Below are 15572 nucleotides of genomic sequence, written 5' to 3'. Positions count from 1 at the left end.
GGATTAACTAGAAGCATCATGTAGCCTAGCTAATGTGATTGACACAAAACTGGTCCTCTCTGCAATCTTACTTAAAATGCAAAGTAGCCAGCATCGACTTAAGCGCACAAGCTGGTCAGTCATCATTCATCACACCTAGTAGGTAGCTGCAGGCATTAAGGTATCACTACTCACTTCATAGCTATCACAGTGTAGCAGTGTATTACTATGTATATATTAATACACTGTTATTACAGTAAATGTTCGTGTTATTACAATGTTATAATAGTCTAATTGTGTAGCTTGCTAGCTAGCATTGTTTAGCTGGCAAGCTAGCTAAGCTTACCTAGCTAACTATATATAGCTAGCCTTCTAGCTCGCTATAGCTAACTAACGTTGAAATGTGTTGGTATGTTTTGGTTGCATACCTCTTGCTCTTCTGTCTTGTATCTAAATCTAAATATTTATGAAACATATCTCAAAATATCTTTCCTCAAATGAGCATTAACGTTAGCTAGCTTGTTCATTTTTCAAGCAAGCTAACGGTAGCTAGCCCACTAGCCAGGCTAGCTAACTAGCTTTCTAACGGTACTCTCTTCAAGCTTACTGTCAAGGCCTTGTCCCATCCAGATAGCAAGCTAAATACCTTCGGTATTTGTCTTCTTTCTTATACAAATTGGATAAAGAGCACACCACTAAGAACTGCAGGTCATCAGCATGCACAACAGCTAGACTGAAAGTCCACTGCATAATATTGAATACATTCCAGTAACATTACCTGGGTGAGAGATGTGAGAGCTGCCATCTTCCCTGTTGCTGCGGGAACGCACACACCCTCCAGTTCGTAGACAACACCACCTCCTAGTGGACAAGCTTGTGCATGGCACTTATGATTGAAATGATTGGTCTTTCAAACGTGTGGAAATTGTCATATTGTTTCAAGCAGTAATGTAAAGTACTTAAGTATAACAACTTTAAAGTACCACTTAAGTAGTTTTTTTGGGTATCTGTAATTTAGTTTACTATTTTTTTTGACAACTTTTACATTTACTTCACTACATTCCTAAAGAAAAKAATTTACTTTGAATTTATTTTCCCTGACAGCCAAAAGTMCTCTTCACATTTTGAATGCTTAGCAGGACAGGAAAAGTGTCTAATTTACGCACTTATCAAGAGAACATCGCTGGTCATCCTTACTACCTCTGATCTGGCAGACTCACTAAACACACATGCTTTGATTGTAAATTCTGAGTGTTGGAGTGTGCACTGGCTTTCCGTTCAATAAAAAAACAAGAAAATKTTGCTGTCTGGTTTGCCCTCAAATAAGGAATTTGAAATCATTTATACTTTAACTTTTTTAGCAATTATATTATATACTTTTGATACTTAGTATTCAGACCCGTTAACTTTTTCCACATTTTGTTCTGTTACAACCTTATACTACAAATCTAGCATCAATCGACACACAATAMCTCATAATGACAAAGCAAAAACTGATTTTTWGAATTTTTTTGCAAATGTATAAAAAATTTAAAACTGAAATATTCAGACCATTTACTCAGTACTTTGTTGAAGCACCTTTGGCAGCGATTGCAGCCTCAAGTCTTCTTGGGTTTGACGCTACAAGCTTGGCACACCTGTATTTGGGGAGTTTCTCCCAATCTTCTCTGCAGATCCTCTCAAGCTCTGTCAGGTTGGATGGGGAGCGTCGCTGCACAGCTATTTTCAGGTCTCTCCTAAGATGTTCGATCAGGTTTAATTCCGGGCTCTGGCTGGGCCACTCAAGGACATTCAGAGACTTGTCGTGAAGCCACTACTGCATTGTCTTGGCTGTGTGTTTAGGRTCGTTGTCCTGTTGAAAGGTGATCCTTCACCCCAGTCTGAGGTCCTGAGCACTCTGGAGCAGGTTTTCATCAAGGATCTCTCTGTACTTTGCTTTGTTCATCTTTCCCTCAAGCCTGATTAGTCTCCCAGTCCCTGCCGCTGAAAAACATCGCCACTGYATGATGCTGCCACAACCATGCTTCACTGTAGGGATGGTGCCAGGTTTCCTACAGACGTGACGCTTTGCATTCAGGCCAAAGAGTTCAATMTTGGCTTCATCAGACTAGAGAAACTTATTTCACATGGTCTGAGAGTCCTTTAGTCCTTAACTCCAAACAGGATGTCATGTGCCTTTTACTGAGGAGTGGCTTCTGTCTGGCCACTCTACCATAAAGGCCTGATTGGTGGAGTGCTGAAGAGATGGTTGTCCTTCTGGAAGGTTCTCTCATCTCAACAGAGGAACTCTGGAGCTCTGTCAGAGTGACCATTGGGTTCTTGGTCACCTCCCTGACCAAGGCCCTTCTCCCCCGATTGCTCAGTTTGGCAGGGCGGCCAGGTCTAGGAAGAGTCTTGGTGGTTCCAAACTTCTTCCATTTAAGAATGATGGAGGCCACTGTGTTCTTGGGGACCTTCAATGCTACAGAAATGGTTTGATACCCTTCCCCAGATCTGTGCCTCGACACAATCCTGTCTCCAAGCTCTACGGATAATTCCTTTGACTTCATGGCTTGGTTTTTGCTCTGACAAGCACTGTCAACTGACATGCACTGTCAACATGTCCAATTAATTGAATTTGATGGACTCCAATCAAGTTGTAGAAACATCTCAAGGATGATCAATGGAAACAGGATACACCTGAGCTCAATTCCGAGTCTCATAGAAAAGGGTCTGAATACTTATGTAAATATGGTATTTAAAAAAAAAAATAATAATGTTTTCACTTTGTCGTTATAGGGTATTGTGTGCAAATTGATGAGGAAATGTAATTTAAAATTAGAATAAGGCTGTAACTTAACAAAATGTGGAAAAAGGGAAGGGGTCTGAATACTYTCCAAATGCACTGTAAGTAAACTCAGCAACAAAAAAAAACATCCTCTCACTGTCAACTGTGTATATTTTCAGCAAACTTAACATGTGTAAATATTTGTATGAACATAACAAGATTCAACAACTGAGACATAAACTGAACAAGTTCCACAGACATGTGATTAACATAAATGGAATAAAGTGTCCCTGAACAAAGGGGGGGGATCAAAATCAAAAGTAACAGTCAGTATCTGGTGTGGCCACCAGCTGCATTAAGTACTGCAGTGCATCTTCTCCTCGTGGAGGTCCCAGACGTGCTCAATGGGATTGAGATTCAGGCTCTTCGCTGGCCATGGCAGAACACTGACATTCCTGTCTTACAGGAAATCATGCACAGAATGAGCAGTATGGCTGGTGGTATTGTCATGCTGGAGGGTCATGTCAGGATGAGCCTGCAGGAAGGGTACCACATGAGGGAGGAGGATGTCTTCCATGTAACGTGTCATGACGTTGGGTTGGGGGTAGGTTTACGACAGTCATAAATACCTCTTTCCCCCTTTTTCTCTCTCCCCACTATAACTGATGTGACAYAAGGAAACCCATGGGTTAACATAGAGATTCTGGGTAACATCAGAAGTTGGGGGAAATGAACTATATTCTGGTAATCCAACCAACTGAACATATGCGGTGGTACTTAAGGTATATTATGTCAGTTCGGTTGCCCTCTGACACATTCTCATCAATGATAGAATGACAAACTCTACTGTGGAAAGTATAAATGTCAGAGGTATCGGATTCACATGGAATTGTTGTTTAATTCAAATGTTTGAATATGACATTATTTGTGAAATTTTAGCTTCCAAATGAGAGATCTGTGCTTCCATAAGTTTTCCTCTGCTCACAGTGGCCCACCCCTGTGAAGAGGCATGGGTTATAAACTTTTCAGACACACCCCTCTCCCTCCACTATATAAAGCCAGTGACAAGAATATAACTTCCTGTTCCGGGTACATTTTGGATGACGATCCGATGTCAGAATGGTTCAGACAATAACTACAGAACTAGGCCAACATCAGCATGGACTTTGATTGTGAATGGTATGAACCTTGAACTCGTGTTCACTACAGAAGTGATATCTCCTAGCCGTTGAGTTGGCAACAGCTGCTACAAACGCAGGTTAGGAAGGACAGTCCGAGTATCCCGTCTTCCACACACAACGTTACTACACGTATCCCGTGACTACCAGAGACATTCTCCAAAGGACAGASGACTCGGGTTGGCGACACGGTCCATCTACCACCAACCTRCTGAAGCRCAGCTCAGAGTAAATATGTATTGCATTTTMTTTTTCAAATGGGCGGTAATTTAGAATGCATCAGATACTGTATTTACGACAGCACAGCTCGCCTATGTTCGAATCTCCCGCTCTTTCACTAAGACTCAGCCCCTTTCCTTTGTGTAACAAGCTGTCATATCTATTCCGCCCGCTAGGGACGTTTTCTGTATGACGTAATTTGTGATCAAGTTATGATTTAATTGTATATGTGTGATTCTGTGTGATTAGTTAGGTATTTAGTAAATAAATAATTAAACCCAATTTTGTATTGCTGATTCAACTTGTTAGCCAGGATTCTTGCAGATAACAAAGGACTTACAACTTTCAGATGAGACTGAATAAAATGACGATTAATGTGACTGCTATTTAGTAAAATATTACTAAATCTTTAAGAGTTTATTCGAAAGATAACAGCTCTATAAATATTMTTTCGTGGTGTCCCTCTCTAGTTAATTAATATTTACATGATTAGTTCAATCAGGTAATATTAATTACGGAGAAATTATTTTATAGAATAGCATGTCATAGCAATCAATMTGGCATAGTCAAAGACACGACAAACGCATAGCGTTGAGATTGCCTGCAATGACAACAAGCTCAGTCCGATGATTCTGTGACACACTGCCCCAGGCCATGACGGACCCTCCACCTCCAAATCGATCCCGCTCCAGTGTACAGGCCTCGCGAATCCGACYATCACCCCTGGTGAGACAAAACCGCGACTCGTCAGTGAAGAGCAATTTTTTCCAGTCCTGTCTGGTCCAGCAACAGTGGGTTTGTGCCCATAGGCGACGTTGTTGCCGGTGATACCGATGACATTGCAATTTATTGCCCTGGCCCTCTCTGCAGTGCTTGTCATGCCTCCTTGCAGCATGCCTAAGGCACATTCACGCAGATGAGCAGGGACCCTGGGCACTTTCTTTTGGTGTTTTTCAGAGTCGTAGAAAGGCCTCTTTAGTGTCCTAAGTTATCATAACTGTGACCTTAATTGCCTACCGTCTGTAAGCTGTTAGTGTCTTAATGACTGTTCCACGGTGCATGTTCATTAATTGTTTATGGTTCATTGAACAAGCATGGGAAACAGTGTTTAAACCCTTTACAATGAAGATCTGTGAAGTTATTTGGATTATTACTAATTATCTTTGATAGACAGGGTCCTGAAAAAGGGACGTTTCTTTTTTTTGCTGAGTTTATGTTTAAAATCAAATACTTTTAGACTTTTACGCAAGTAATATTTTACTGGGTGACTATTTTACTGGGTCACTTTTACTTTAGTCATTTTCTATTACGGTATCTTTACTTTTACTCAAGAATGACAATTGGGTACTTTTTCCGCCACTAGATTCAAGATGCATAGTCTTGTGTAATCATAACCAATGACACAACTTTAAAGCTTTGAAAACCTATTTATTGTACATAACGCTGAAACAATAACCTTAAAAACATTCAGCAAACCTTCAAGTGGTGCATTTAGGCTAAATCCCTATGCTTTATTGTAGTTTCAAAGAAGAAAAACTAAAAGTTAAACAACAAAACAAGATGATAAAAATCAATATCATCAGTCCTGTGGTTCCACAGCATGCCATAGCTCAGCTTAAGCCCTGTTATAAAACTCATGCAATCAACCAACCAACCTACATCGCTCAGAGCAACAGTTCTTCACAATAAAGTGGCTTGTTTTGCAAAAGCTGAAATCAACTCCATTTACATTATGGTCAGCTGGGTCAATCTTTCTCGTCTACACAGAAGAGAAAAGAAAAAGCAGAGGCCAGTGTTGCGTGTTGTTTCACACAAAACTGGGGGGTTTCTAGCACTTCCAGAACTTCACTGCACTTTTAACACCTTTTATAGGATGGCTGTTTGATCATGATAGGCAATATAAATCCTATGGCACTCATCTATGAATAATTAAAAGACACATTTTGACTAACCATGGACCTATAAAAAAATCTGTACACAATTTTGCACAAACGAACAATTCATCTTCAACAAAATGAGACTAACCTCAAGGCATGGTAGAGTAATTACATGGATAAAAAAAAAACGTACAGCATGATTTATTTTGACATGATACATTAATGATCAGGGGCAATCAAAACACGCAAGAAAGTGTTCAGGGAGAACAGAATCAGGTGTGCATAACATGCTTATGAAATAATAACAAAGGGACATGGCTCAAATGACATTCAGCTCGAACTAAAATTCGAATCAAATCAAAATATAGATGAAAACTCTCTTGGTAAATAGTGTGGTCTACAGCTTATCATTAGAACTAGCTTTCAAGTGTTGAGCAAGCATTTGTAAAAAACAACTATGTTGCTCAAACTTCATTTAGTGCAGTCATGTGGTACCTTACAGTGAAACTACACTGGGACACATCTGGAACCAAATCCAGGATTACTCATCATGTCACATCCTACAGTGAAACTATACTGGGACACATCTGGAACCACTGCTGCTACTCTCTGTTTACCATATATGCATAGTCACTTTAACTATACATTCATGTGCATACTACCTCAATTAGCCCGACTAACCGGTGCCCCCGCACATTGGCTACCGGGACTATCTGCATTGTGTCCTGCCACCCGCCAACCCCTCTTTTTCGCTACTGCTACTCTCTGTTTATCATATATGCATAGTCACTTTAACCATAACTACATGTGCATACTACCTCAATTCGTCTGACTAACCGGTGCCTGTATATAGCCTCACTACTGTTATAGCCTCGCTACTGTATATAGCCTCACTACTGTTATTATTCACTGTCTTTTCATTGTTGTTTTTTATTTCCTTACTTATCTATTGTTAACCTAATACCTATTTTATACATTGTTTGTTAGGGCCTGTAACTAAGCATTTCACTGTAAGGTTGTTTCGGCACACGTGACAAATAAACTTTGAATTTATTTTATCTGAAATCCAGGATTACTCATCTTGTCTCATCTTACAGTGAAACTATACAGGGGACACATCTGGAACCAAATCCAGGATTTCTCATTATGTCTCATCTTACAGTGAAACTACACTGGGACACATCTGGAACCAAATCCAGGATTTCTCATTATGTCTCATCTTACAGTGTTATCACATTTCAATATGATGACACTTATCAATAACAGAACTTCCTTATCTTTTACACAAACGATTATACATAAACAATAGAAACATTAATTCTGTAAAAGTAAAATAAAGTGCCAAAGTACCTCTCCAACTTTGATATGACATTTCATTTACAAAATATCTGAGTTACCTTTATATGAAAAAACAAACAATACATTTGAGTTCCATGGCCATTTTGCTGGTTTTGTCACTTTATCACGGAAAACTCAAGTATATTCTCCTAGGAGATATTCTCCCACATAGCAAACACAAATCAAAGTATGTTTGGGGTTTCCTTTGAGAGAGGTTGAAAAGCAATATATGGTGAGGCAAACTTCCACTGTAAATCTATGGATGAACACGGCACAAGCAGCAGTAATAGCAGCAGTGATAGCAGCAGTGATAGCAGCAGTAATAGCAGCAGTGATAGCAGCAGTAATAGCAGCAGTGATAGCAGCAGTGATACAGCAGTTCAATTAGCAGCATCGGATAGGCAGCAGTAATTAGCACCAAGTGATAGCACCAGTAATAGCAGTATAGTAATAGCAGCAGTAATAGCAGCAGTGATAGCAGCAGTAATAGCAGCAGTAATAGCAGCAGTAATAGCAGCAGTGATAGCAGCAGTAATAGCAGCAGTAATAGCAGCAGTAATAGCAGCAATGATCGCAGTGATAGCAGCAGTAGTAGCAGCAGTGATAGCAGCAGTAAGAGCATCAGTGAGCAAGAGAGCCCACTGAGAGCTAACATACTCAGAGAGAATGGAGAAGGCATAGCTTACAGTAACTAAACATCACGTCTTTGTCCAATGACAAGTCACTTTTGGTAACCTTTTCCACTCCTTCCTTCCAAAGCACATTTTGTAGCACTATCACTCGTTCTCTAGCCCTCCATTCTTCCCCTTCATGCTGACGCATGCACATTCACTCGTCATCAAATGTTTGTTGGAGCAGGAAATTAGCAGCTAAATTCTCGTTCTTCTCACATGCGAAATATGCTTGAATGACAAGTCCCTCTGAAAATCCCAAGGCTTTTAACTGTAATGAAAACACATAGGCAACTGTCAGCTCGGAAACACATAACCAATGACACAGCGAGCTTTCCATTGAGAAAGTKATATAAATTAGTTCAATCTCAATTATTAACCATAAATACTCATACCCTCTCGATGGCCTCCTTCTCTTGTGGGGTGACCTGGACGTAGTTAGTCTGTGGCGCCCCCTGAGCCTCAACTCCATCCTCTACCATCTCTCCTTCTTGGGGCTCATTCAGCATCTGCACAAACCGCTCCTGGTGCTGGGTAATTTGCTGCAAAGAAAGAACATCATCATATAAACCCTTACGAATACAAATAATGATTTCCTTTTTAGTAGGCTAAGCCAAAACAGAATCTAAAGGGCAGAATATTTCCAACCTCCCATAAGACCAGATTGGGTCTGGAAAGCCAAGCCGATGAGCATGGCTACATGGATGGAGAGAGACTACATGCAGTCACTGGGATGTCCAGTCTCCCCACTGACCTGCAGCAGCTGGGGGTTGTCTCTGCCTAGCTGCTGGAGCAGGGCAGGAAGGAGAGCTGGGTTCTGCTGGATGACCTCTCTCATCTGCTGGAACTGTGGCTGGTTCCTCAAAAACTCCAGGGGGTTCTCACCCTCAGTACCTCCACCAGTAAGCCCACCAGTCAGCCCACCAGATGAGGGGGGCTGCTGGGTTGAAGACACTGCTGCAAAACAAGAATTAATGGACAGAGAGTTCAAAGACCTCTATGAAACACAGTACCAGTACAGTAACACAGGACAATGTGTGTCCAGAGAAATGATTGGTTGGTATGAGAGACACATGGGCCTGGTAAAAGAACAAGAGTAGAGTGGGTGGGTGGTCTCACTCGTGGCTGCTGGTGGGGGCTGGGCTCTATCTGAGGCTGGAGCAGGGGCTGGGGCAGGAGCTGGGGCAGTGGGGTTGAGGTTGGCCAGAACTGTGGGTAGGAACGCCTCCGGTGGCAGAAGGTCAGCCTCGGCCGGAATCCCCTGGATGAAGTAGAGATAAGAATTTATGATGCCTCGGGACAATTAAATAATAATAATGAAGTGCATTTATATTGCTCTCTTCTAAGTTCTCAAAGCGCTTTGCATTGTAAGGGAGACAGATGGATAAACACACAATGAACTGTATACAGCTTTGAGACTCAAAATAATGTTTTATTCTGTGTGCATACTTCTGTCAGATTGTGGAAAAGAGTGTGGTGGAACCTAGGAATTAGCTCCACTGCTTCCAGGTCATAATACACTAATCTACCATTATCTTCTTTGGGGTAGGGGGCAGTATTTTCACGTCCGGATGAAAAGCGTGCCCAGAGTAAACTGCCTGCTACTCAGGCCCAGATCCCAGGATATGCATATTATTAGTAGATTTGGATAGAAAACACAAACACCGAAGTTTCTAAAACTGTTTGAATGATGTCTGTGAGTATAACAGAACTCATATGGCAGGCAAAAACCTGAGAAAAAATCCAAACAGGAAGTGGGAAATCTGAGGTTTGTAGTTTTTGAACTCACCCCTATCGAATACACAGTGGGATATGGGTTATTCTTCACTTCCTAAGGCTTCCACTAGATGTCAACCGTYTTTAGAAYGTKGTTTCAGGCTGCTCRTGTGAAGGGGGGYCRGATGRGAGATGTTTKACTAAGGGGTCTGCCTACAGCCACATTCTCAGTCACGCGCTTTCACTTGAGAGGTTGCTCTCGTTCCAGTGCTTTTCTACAGAGAATGGAATTCTCCAGTTGGAACATTATTGAACTTTTATGATAAAAACATCCTAAAGATTGATTCTATATTTAGTTTGACAAGTTTCTTCGATCTGTAATATAACTTTTTGAACGTTTCGTCCGAATGGACCAGATCGCACTTTTGGATTGTTTACCAAACGCCCTAGCAAAAGAAGCTATTGGACATAAATGGACATAAATTATGGACATTATCGAACAAAACAAGCATTTATTGTGGAACTGCGATTCCTGGGAGTGCATTCTGATGAAGATCATCAAAGGTAAGTGAATATTTAGAATACTATTTATGAATAATGCTGACTACCCAACATGGCRGATATTTCTCTGGCTGGTTTGGGCTCTGAGCGCCGTTCTCAGATTATGCTTTTTCCGTAAAGTTTTTTTGAAATCAGACACAGCGGTTGCATTAATTAAGGAGAAGTGTATCTAAAGTTTCATGTATAATAGCTGTATTTTCATCAACATTTATTATGAGTATTTCTGTGAATTCATGTGGCTCTCTGCAATATCACTGCATGTTTTGGAACTACTGAATCTAACACGCCAATGTAAAATAAGATTTTTGGATATAAATATGAACTTTACCGAACAAAACATACATGTATTGTGTAACATGAAGTCCTATGAGTGTCATCTGATGAAGATCATCAAAGGTTATTGATTCATTTTCTCTCTATTTGTGCTTTTTGTGACTCCTCTCTTTGGCGGGAAAAATGGCTGGGTTTTTCTGTGAGTTGGTGGTGACCTAACATAATCATTTGTGGAGCTTTCGCTGTAAAGCATTTTTGAAATCAGACACTGTGGCTGGATTAACGAGAATTTTATGTTTAAAATGGTGCCTAATACTTGTATGTTTGAGAAATTTGATTTATGAGATTTCTGTTGATTTGTATTTGGCGCCCTGCAATTTTATTGGCTGTTGGCGAGGGGTTCCGCTAGCGGAACGGGGTTGCCCAGTCCTAGACAGGTTAAATCACTGATAGGATGGAAACTCACCATTAGCAGGTACTCCACGGCTCTGTCTGGGTTGTTGTAACTGGCTCGCAGCGCTGCAATAACCTGCTCCCTTTCATATCCCATAGACATGATTTCAGACACTAGATTCTCATATGCCTGTCCTGTCACTGTCTCATGAAGAGAGGGGGAAAAGATACAGGGTCATAAATCAATGGGAAGATGAAGCATGATATTGTGATGTGAAAGATTAGACTAGTCTCTTGATTACCCAGTATTGATGCTGCTTCTTCCAGGAGACTTAAATCATCAACAAGGCTGTGAGAGAATTTTTTTGGGATCAAAACAGACACATTTATGAACTAAAAACATGTTTGCCATCCACATCTTTAAAYGATCTAAGATATAAAATATTTTATCATGAGTCAATACCTGGAGGAGGAGAGGGCTGGTGGTGTAGCAAAGGGCTGTTCAGGGTGCTCCCCCTCAGGCTTGTCCTCTGAGAGGGAGGATGCTGCTGCTGCTGGGGATGCACTGGTCCCCAGGGCTGCAGGGGGAATAGAAGGAGGGGCTGGTGCAGGGGGTGTGAAGGACTCCACTGCTTGTGTGAGGTTTGAGGCAGGTGCAGGTGTGGATGTAGGGGACAGGGTGGAGATCTCCATGGGGGCAGGGGATGAGGTAGGTCGGGCAATGTCAGAGAGGGACAGCCCAGAAACAGCAGGAGGTGCAGGGGCAGGAGCAGGGGTAGAGGCTGGGGCTGTGGCTGCCTGAGGAGAAATCTGTGGAGTAGCTGGAGGTTTGGGCTGTAGGGAGACAACAAACAAGACTGCCCAGAGATGACCACTGTGACTACAGACAACTACCTAATCTTTAGACATCAATATTTCTACAAATACAAATGACTAACTCCTGCTTCCACTGTCATTAACGCTGTAATGACAGTATTATTAGCACATAAATTATCTTGTACGTCCTTTGTTAAAGTGTACTATCAATTAATCAATAAAATAAGGAACTCGTATAATATCCTCACATATGAATGGCTATCAAAAAAATCCATTAAAACAGTGTTGAAATCTTACCTTTGTAACCATGACCACCAGAAAGTTGTTCTCATCAATTCTGTAGTCTTTTAGAGGTATGTCATCATTCAAGATTTTGCCTACAAAAACACAACAAGAAGAACCTCCTCAATGACACTGAACAAAAATATAAAACACAACATGCATGCAAAGATTTTACTGGGTTACAGTTCATATAAGGAAATAAATCAGCTTAAACGAATTCATTAGGCTCTAATCTATTGATTTCACATGACTGGGAATACAGATATGCATCTGTTGGTCACAGATACCTTAAAAAAAGGTAGTGGATCAGAAAACCAGTCAGTATCTGGTGTGACCACCATTTGCCTAATGCCGCGCGACATATCTCCTTCGCATAGAGTCATCAGGCTGTTGATTGTGGCCTGTGAATGTTGTCCCACTCCTCTTCAATGGCTGTGTGAATTTACTGGAAATTGGCGGGAACTGGAACATGCTGTCGTACACGTCGATCCAGAGCATCCCAAACATGCTCAATGGGTGACATGTCTGGTGAGTATGCAAGCCATGGAAGAACTGGGATATTTTCAGCTTCCAGGAATTGTGTACAGATCCTTGTGACATGGGGCCCTGCATTATCATGCTGAAACATGAGGTGATGGCGGTGGATGAATGGCACAACAATGGGCCTTAGGATCTCATCACGGTATCTCTGTGCATTCAAATTGCCAAAATGCAATTGTGTTCATTGTCCGTAGCTTATGCCTGCCCATACCATAACCCCCCCCCCACCACCATGGGGCACTCTGCTCAGCAAACCGCTCGCCTACACAACATCGTACACACTGTCTGCCATCTACCCGGTACAGTTGAAACCGGGATTCATCCACGAAGAGCACACTTCTCCAGCGTGCCAGTGGCCATCGAAGGTGAGCATTTCCCCACTAAAGTCTGTTATGACACCGAACTGCAGTCAGGTCAAGACCCTGGTGAGGGCAACAAGCATGCAGATGAGCTTCTCTGAGACGGTTTTGACAGTTTGTGCAGAAATATTTCGGTTGTGCAAACCCACAGTTTCATCAGCTGTCCGGGTGGCTGGTCTCAGATGATCCCGCAGGTGAAGAAGCCAGATGTGGAGGTCCTGGTCTGGCATGGTTACACGTGATCTGCGGTTGTGAGACCGTTTGGACGTACTGACAAATTCTCTAAAACGACAGTTTATGGTAGAGAAATGAACATTAAATTCTCTAGCAACAGCTCTGGTGAACATTCCTGCTGTCAGCATGCCAATTGCATGCTCCCTCAAAACTTGAGACATCTGTGTCATTGTGTTGTGTGAAAAAACTGCACATTTTAGAGTGGCCTTTTATTGTCCAACACAAAGTGCACCTGTGTAATGATTATGCTGTTTAATCTTCTTGAAATGTCACACCTGTCAGATGGATGGATTATCTTGGCAAAGGAGAAATACGATTTTTGTGCATATAGAAATTTTGTGGGATCTTTTATTTAGACTCATGAAATATAGGACCAACACTTTATATGTTGCGTTTATATTTTTGTTCAGTCTAGATCTATAGGCTACAACATTCCTGATGTGTCCGATAGATATTCAAGATGCAGTTAGTGATTAACTGCTGTTTTACCTGCGTAGATTAACTTTTGYCCCGTGGCTGGATAGCCATCCTTCCCTTTCTCAGTCTCAATCTTCTCCTTCAGAGCTTTTACCTGCCAATAACATTACATAATGACAAATAGGACTAGAGATAGAACACATTTAGTTTGATCTCTATGGGCAGGACATTCTTCTGATTAGTTCTCTGAGGAGAGCACCTCTCCTGGACCTCCTGAACCTAATAAGGTGACACATTATACTGTATGTCTCAGCTCCGTCATAAAGCAGAATCCTTGAGGATTATGGGATTGGAAGTGAAAAGCTGTGAGCCTGTGATTCACATTCTGTCATTACTGCACCTTGTTGTGAGTACTTCAAGGCAGTACACAGATATTTTTATAGACAGATGCATTTCAATGGCTCTACATTCCCTTATGTGATGCACCATACATGTATTTTTAAAGTTGACACACTATACACAAGTTAATGATACAGTAATACATGTTCCAGTTTTAAAACTGAGATGTAGAGTTGCTCACCAGACAGTGTTATTACCAGCAATGTAATATATCTGTCAGTCATTTAGCAATACAGACCTAGGGAAAGAATTTGTAAAGCAGATGCCATAGCTCGTACACAGGTGTACTACTATTTACATTTCTCTAAAGGTTGAGTGTTACTCAATCTTGGTCCTGTTGAACCTCAGGGGATGCAGGCTTTTGTTCCATCCCAGTGCTACTGCTAGTTACTAACACACCTGATTCAACAAATCAGGGTCTTGCTAATCAGATGTTTGTATCTGAACCATTTTCCCAGGTGAGTTGRCTGAGAACGCATTTTCATTGACAGCAGTACTATAGTAGAAAGCTGCTCTAAAGGTAGAACCCTAAAGGTCACTGCTATGTAAGGGGCTATGGTATTTGCATTCTAAAGGGGAAAAGTCACCTGTAAATTAAGCCAAGTATAGAGCAGATACATATGCAAAGAAGACGATGTGTTGACATTGGAAAGGTATTGAAAACAGCAAACAATCATAATATTGTTTAAGAAACCATTTTAAAATACATTTTAATAATCAAGAGCACCCCAATGTATAGCCTGTTATTTTAATAAAGACAATTGTTGTAGAATATCTCAAATGCATTAAATAATGTATATTGTTATTATTAACCTTATCTTTGTATTGTTAATTTTACAGCCTCTCAAACTGTTCTTTCAATGGTACAGTGTATAAATAAATATAGCATAACAAATGTACATAACGCCCCCCTCCACCCGATTCCTATAGTCCAAAAAAGGGGGTATACGAGACCTGGGCTCGTAAAATCTTGCGTCATCATTCATGAGAATACAGCCAGGCAATCTCAGGCGCCACGAATATCGCCATTTGACAACAACACCTAACTGTTACAATGTGACATGAAGAATGACAACATTATATAAAATAGCATCCCCCCTCTCCAGATTAAATCGCATTGTCCAAGGCCCTGGTTGCTCCCAGTCCCTCGGCCTCAAGCATATTTACTGGAGTCACTAACTTCCACTACTCACCGTTAGTTCTGGGTCTATTTCTATTTTAAACGTTTGCTGCTGAAGAGTCTTCAACGTTATCGACAGCATCTTCAAGACGATTCCCGATAATTTCCAGACGCTAAAGGGCTCTACACCAGTATTCACACCAGTTTCTGTAGGCTACTGTTGCCACAGAAGGACCTAGTTGTGTGACTCAGCTATCACTGTATTGGTTGTGTTGTAGTCAGACGCCATCTACTTGCTGCCTGAGACAAGACATACTGCTGGGGCTAGGGCTATACCACGTGAATCTAAATTATTGTGCATATGATTTACCCAATATCAAATGCTGTTCTAGTCTCACCTCTTACAAAATTACTTTGTAAATTATTTAGGGGG

At 41.2% G+C, this 15572-nt stretch overlaps 2 protein-coding genes across 2 annotated transcripts in view; both read right to left on the bottom strand.

The window, feature by feature from the left end:
* LOC111952594 (epidermal growth factor receptor substrate 15-like 1) overlaps positions 1-874 on the bottom strand; it is a 30301-nt gene extending 29427 nt beyond the window's left edge. The window contains 1 exon segment of the mRNA XM_070435126.1: positions 758-874. Coding sequence (XP_070291227.1) covers positions 758-784 — 27 coding nt within the window. The 5' untranslated portion in view covers positions 785-874.
* Positions 875-8105: 7231 nt separating this feature from the next.
* On the bottom strand, positions 8106-15388 carry LOC111952469 (UV excision repair protein RAD23 homolog B-like). The gene is made up of 10 exons (XM_023971158.2): positions 15213-15388; positions 13693-13774; positions 12086-12165; positions 11436-11806; positions 11275-11321; positions 11046-11173; positions 9149-9290; positions 8784-8986; positions 8425-8571; positions 8106-8300 (listed from the first exon to the last, which is right to left on the bottom strand). The coding sequence occupies exons 1-10, from the start codon at positions 15279-15281 to the stop codon at positions 8187-8189; spliced, it is 1383 nt and encodes a 460-aa protein (XP_023826926.1). The 5' UTR covers positions 15282-15388; the 3' UTR covers positions 8106-8186.
* Between the last annotated feature and the right edge of the window lie 184 nt (positions 15389-15572).

The sequence above is a fragment of the Salvelinus sp. IW2-2015 genome, linkage group LG26 (assembly GCF_002910315.2).
Source record: "Salvelinus sp. IW2-2015 linkage group LG26, ASM291031v2, whole genome shotgun sequence".
NCBI classification, from domain to species: domain Eukaryota; kingdom Metazoa; phylum Chordata; class Actinopteri; order Salmoniformes; family Salmonidae; genus Salvelinus; species Salvelinus sp. IW2-2015.
This window is presented reverse-complemented; position numbering and strand designations above follow the sequence as displayed.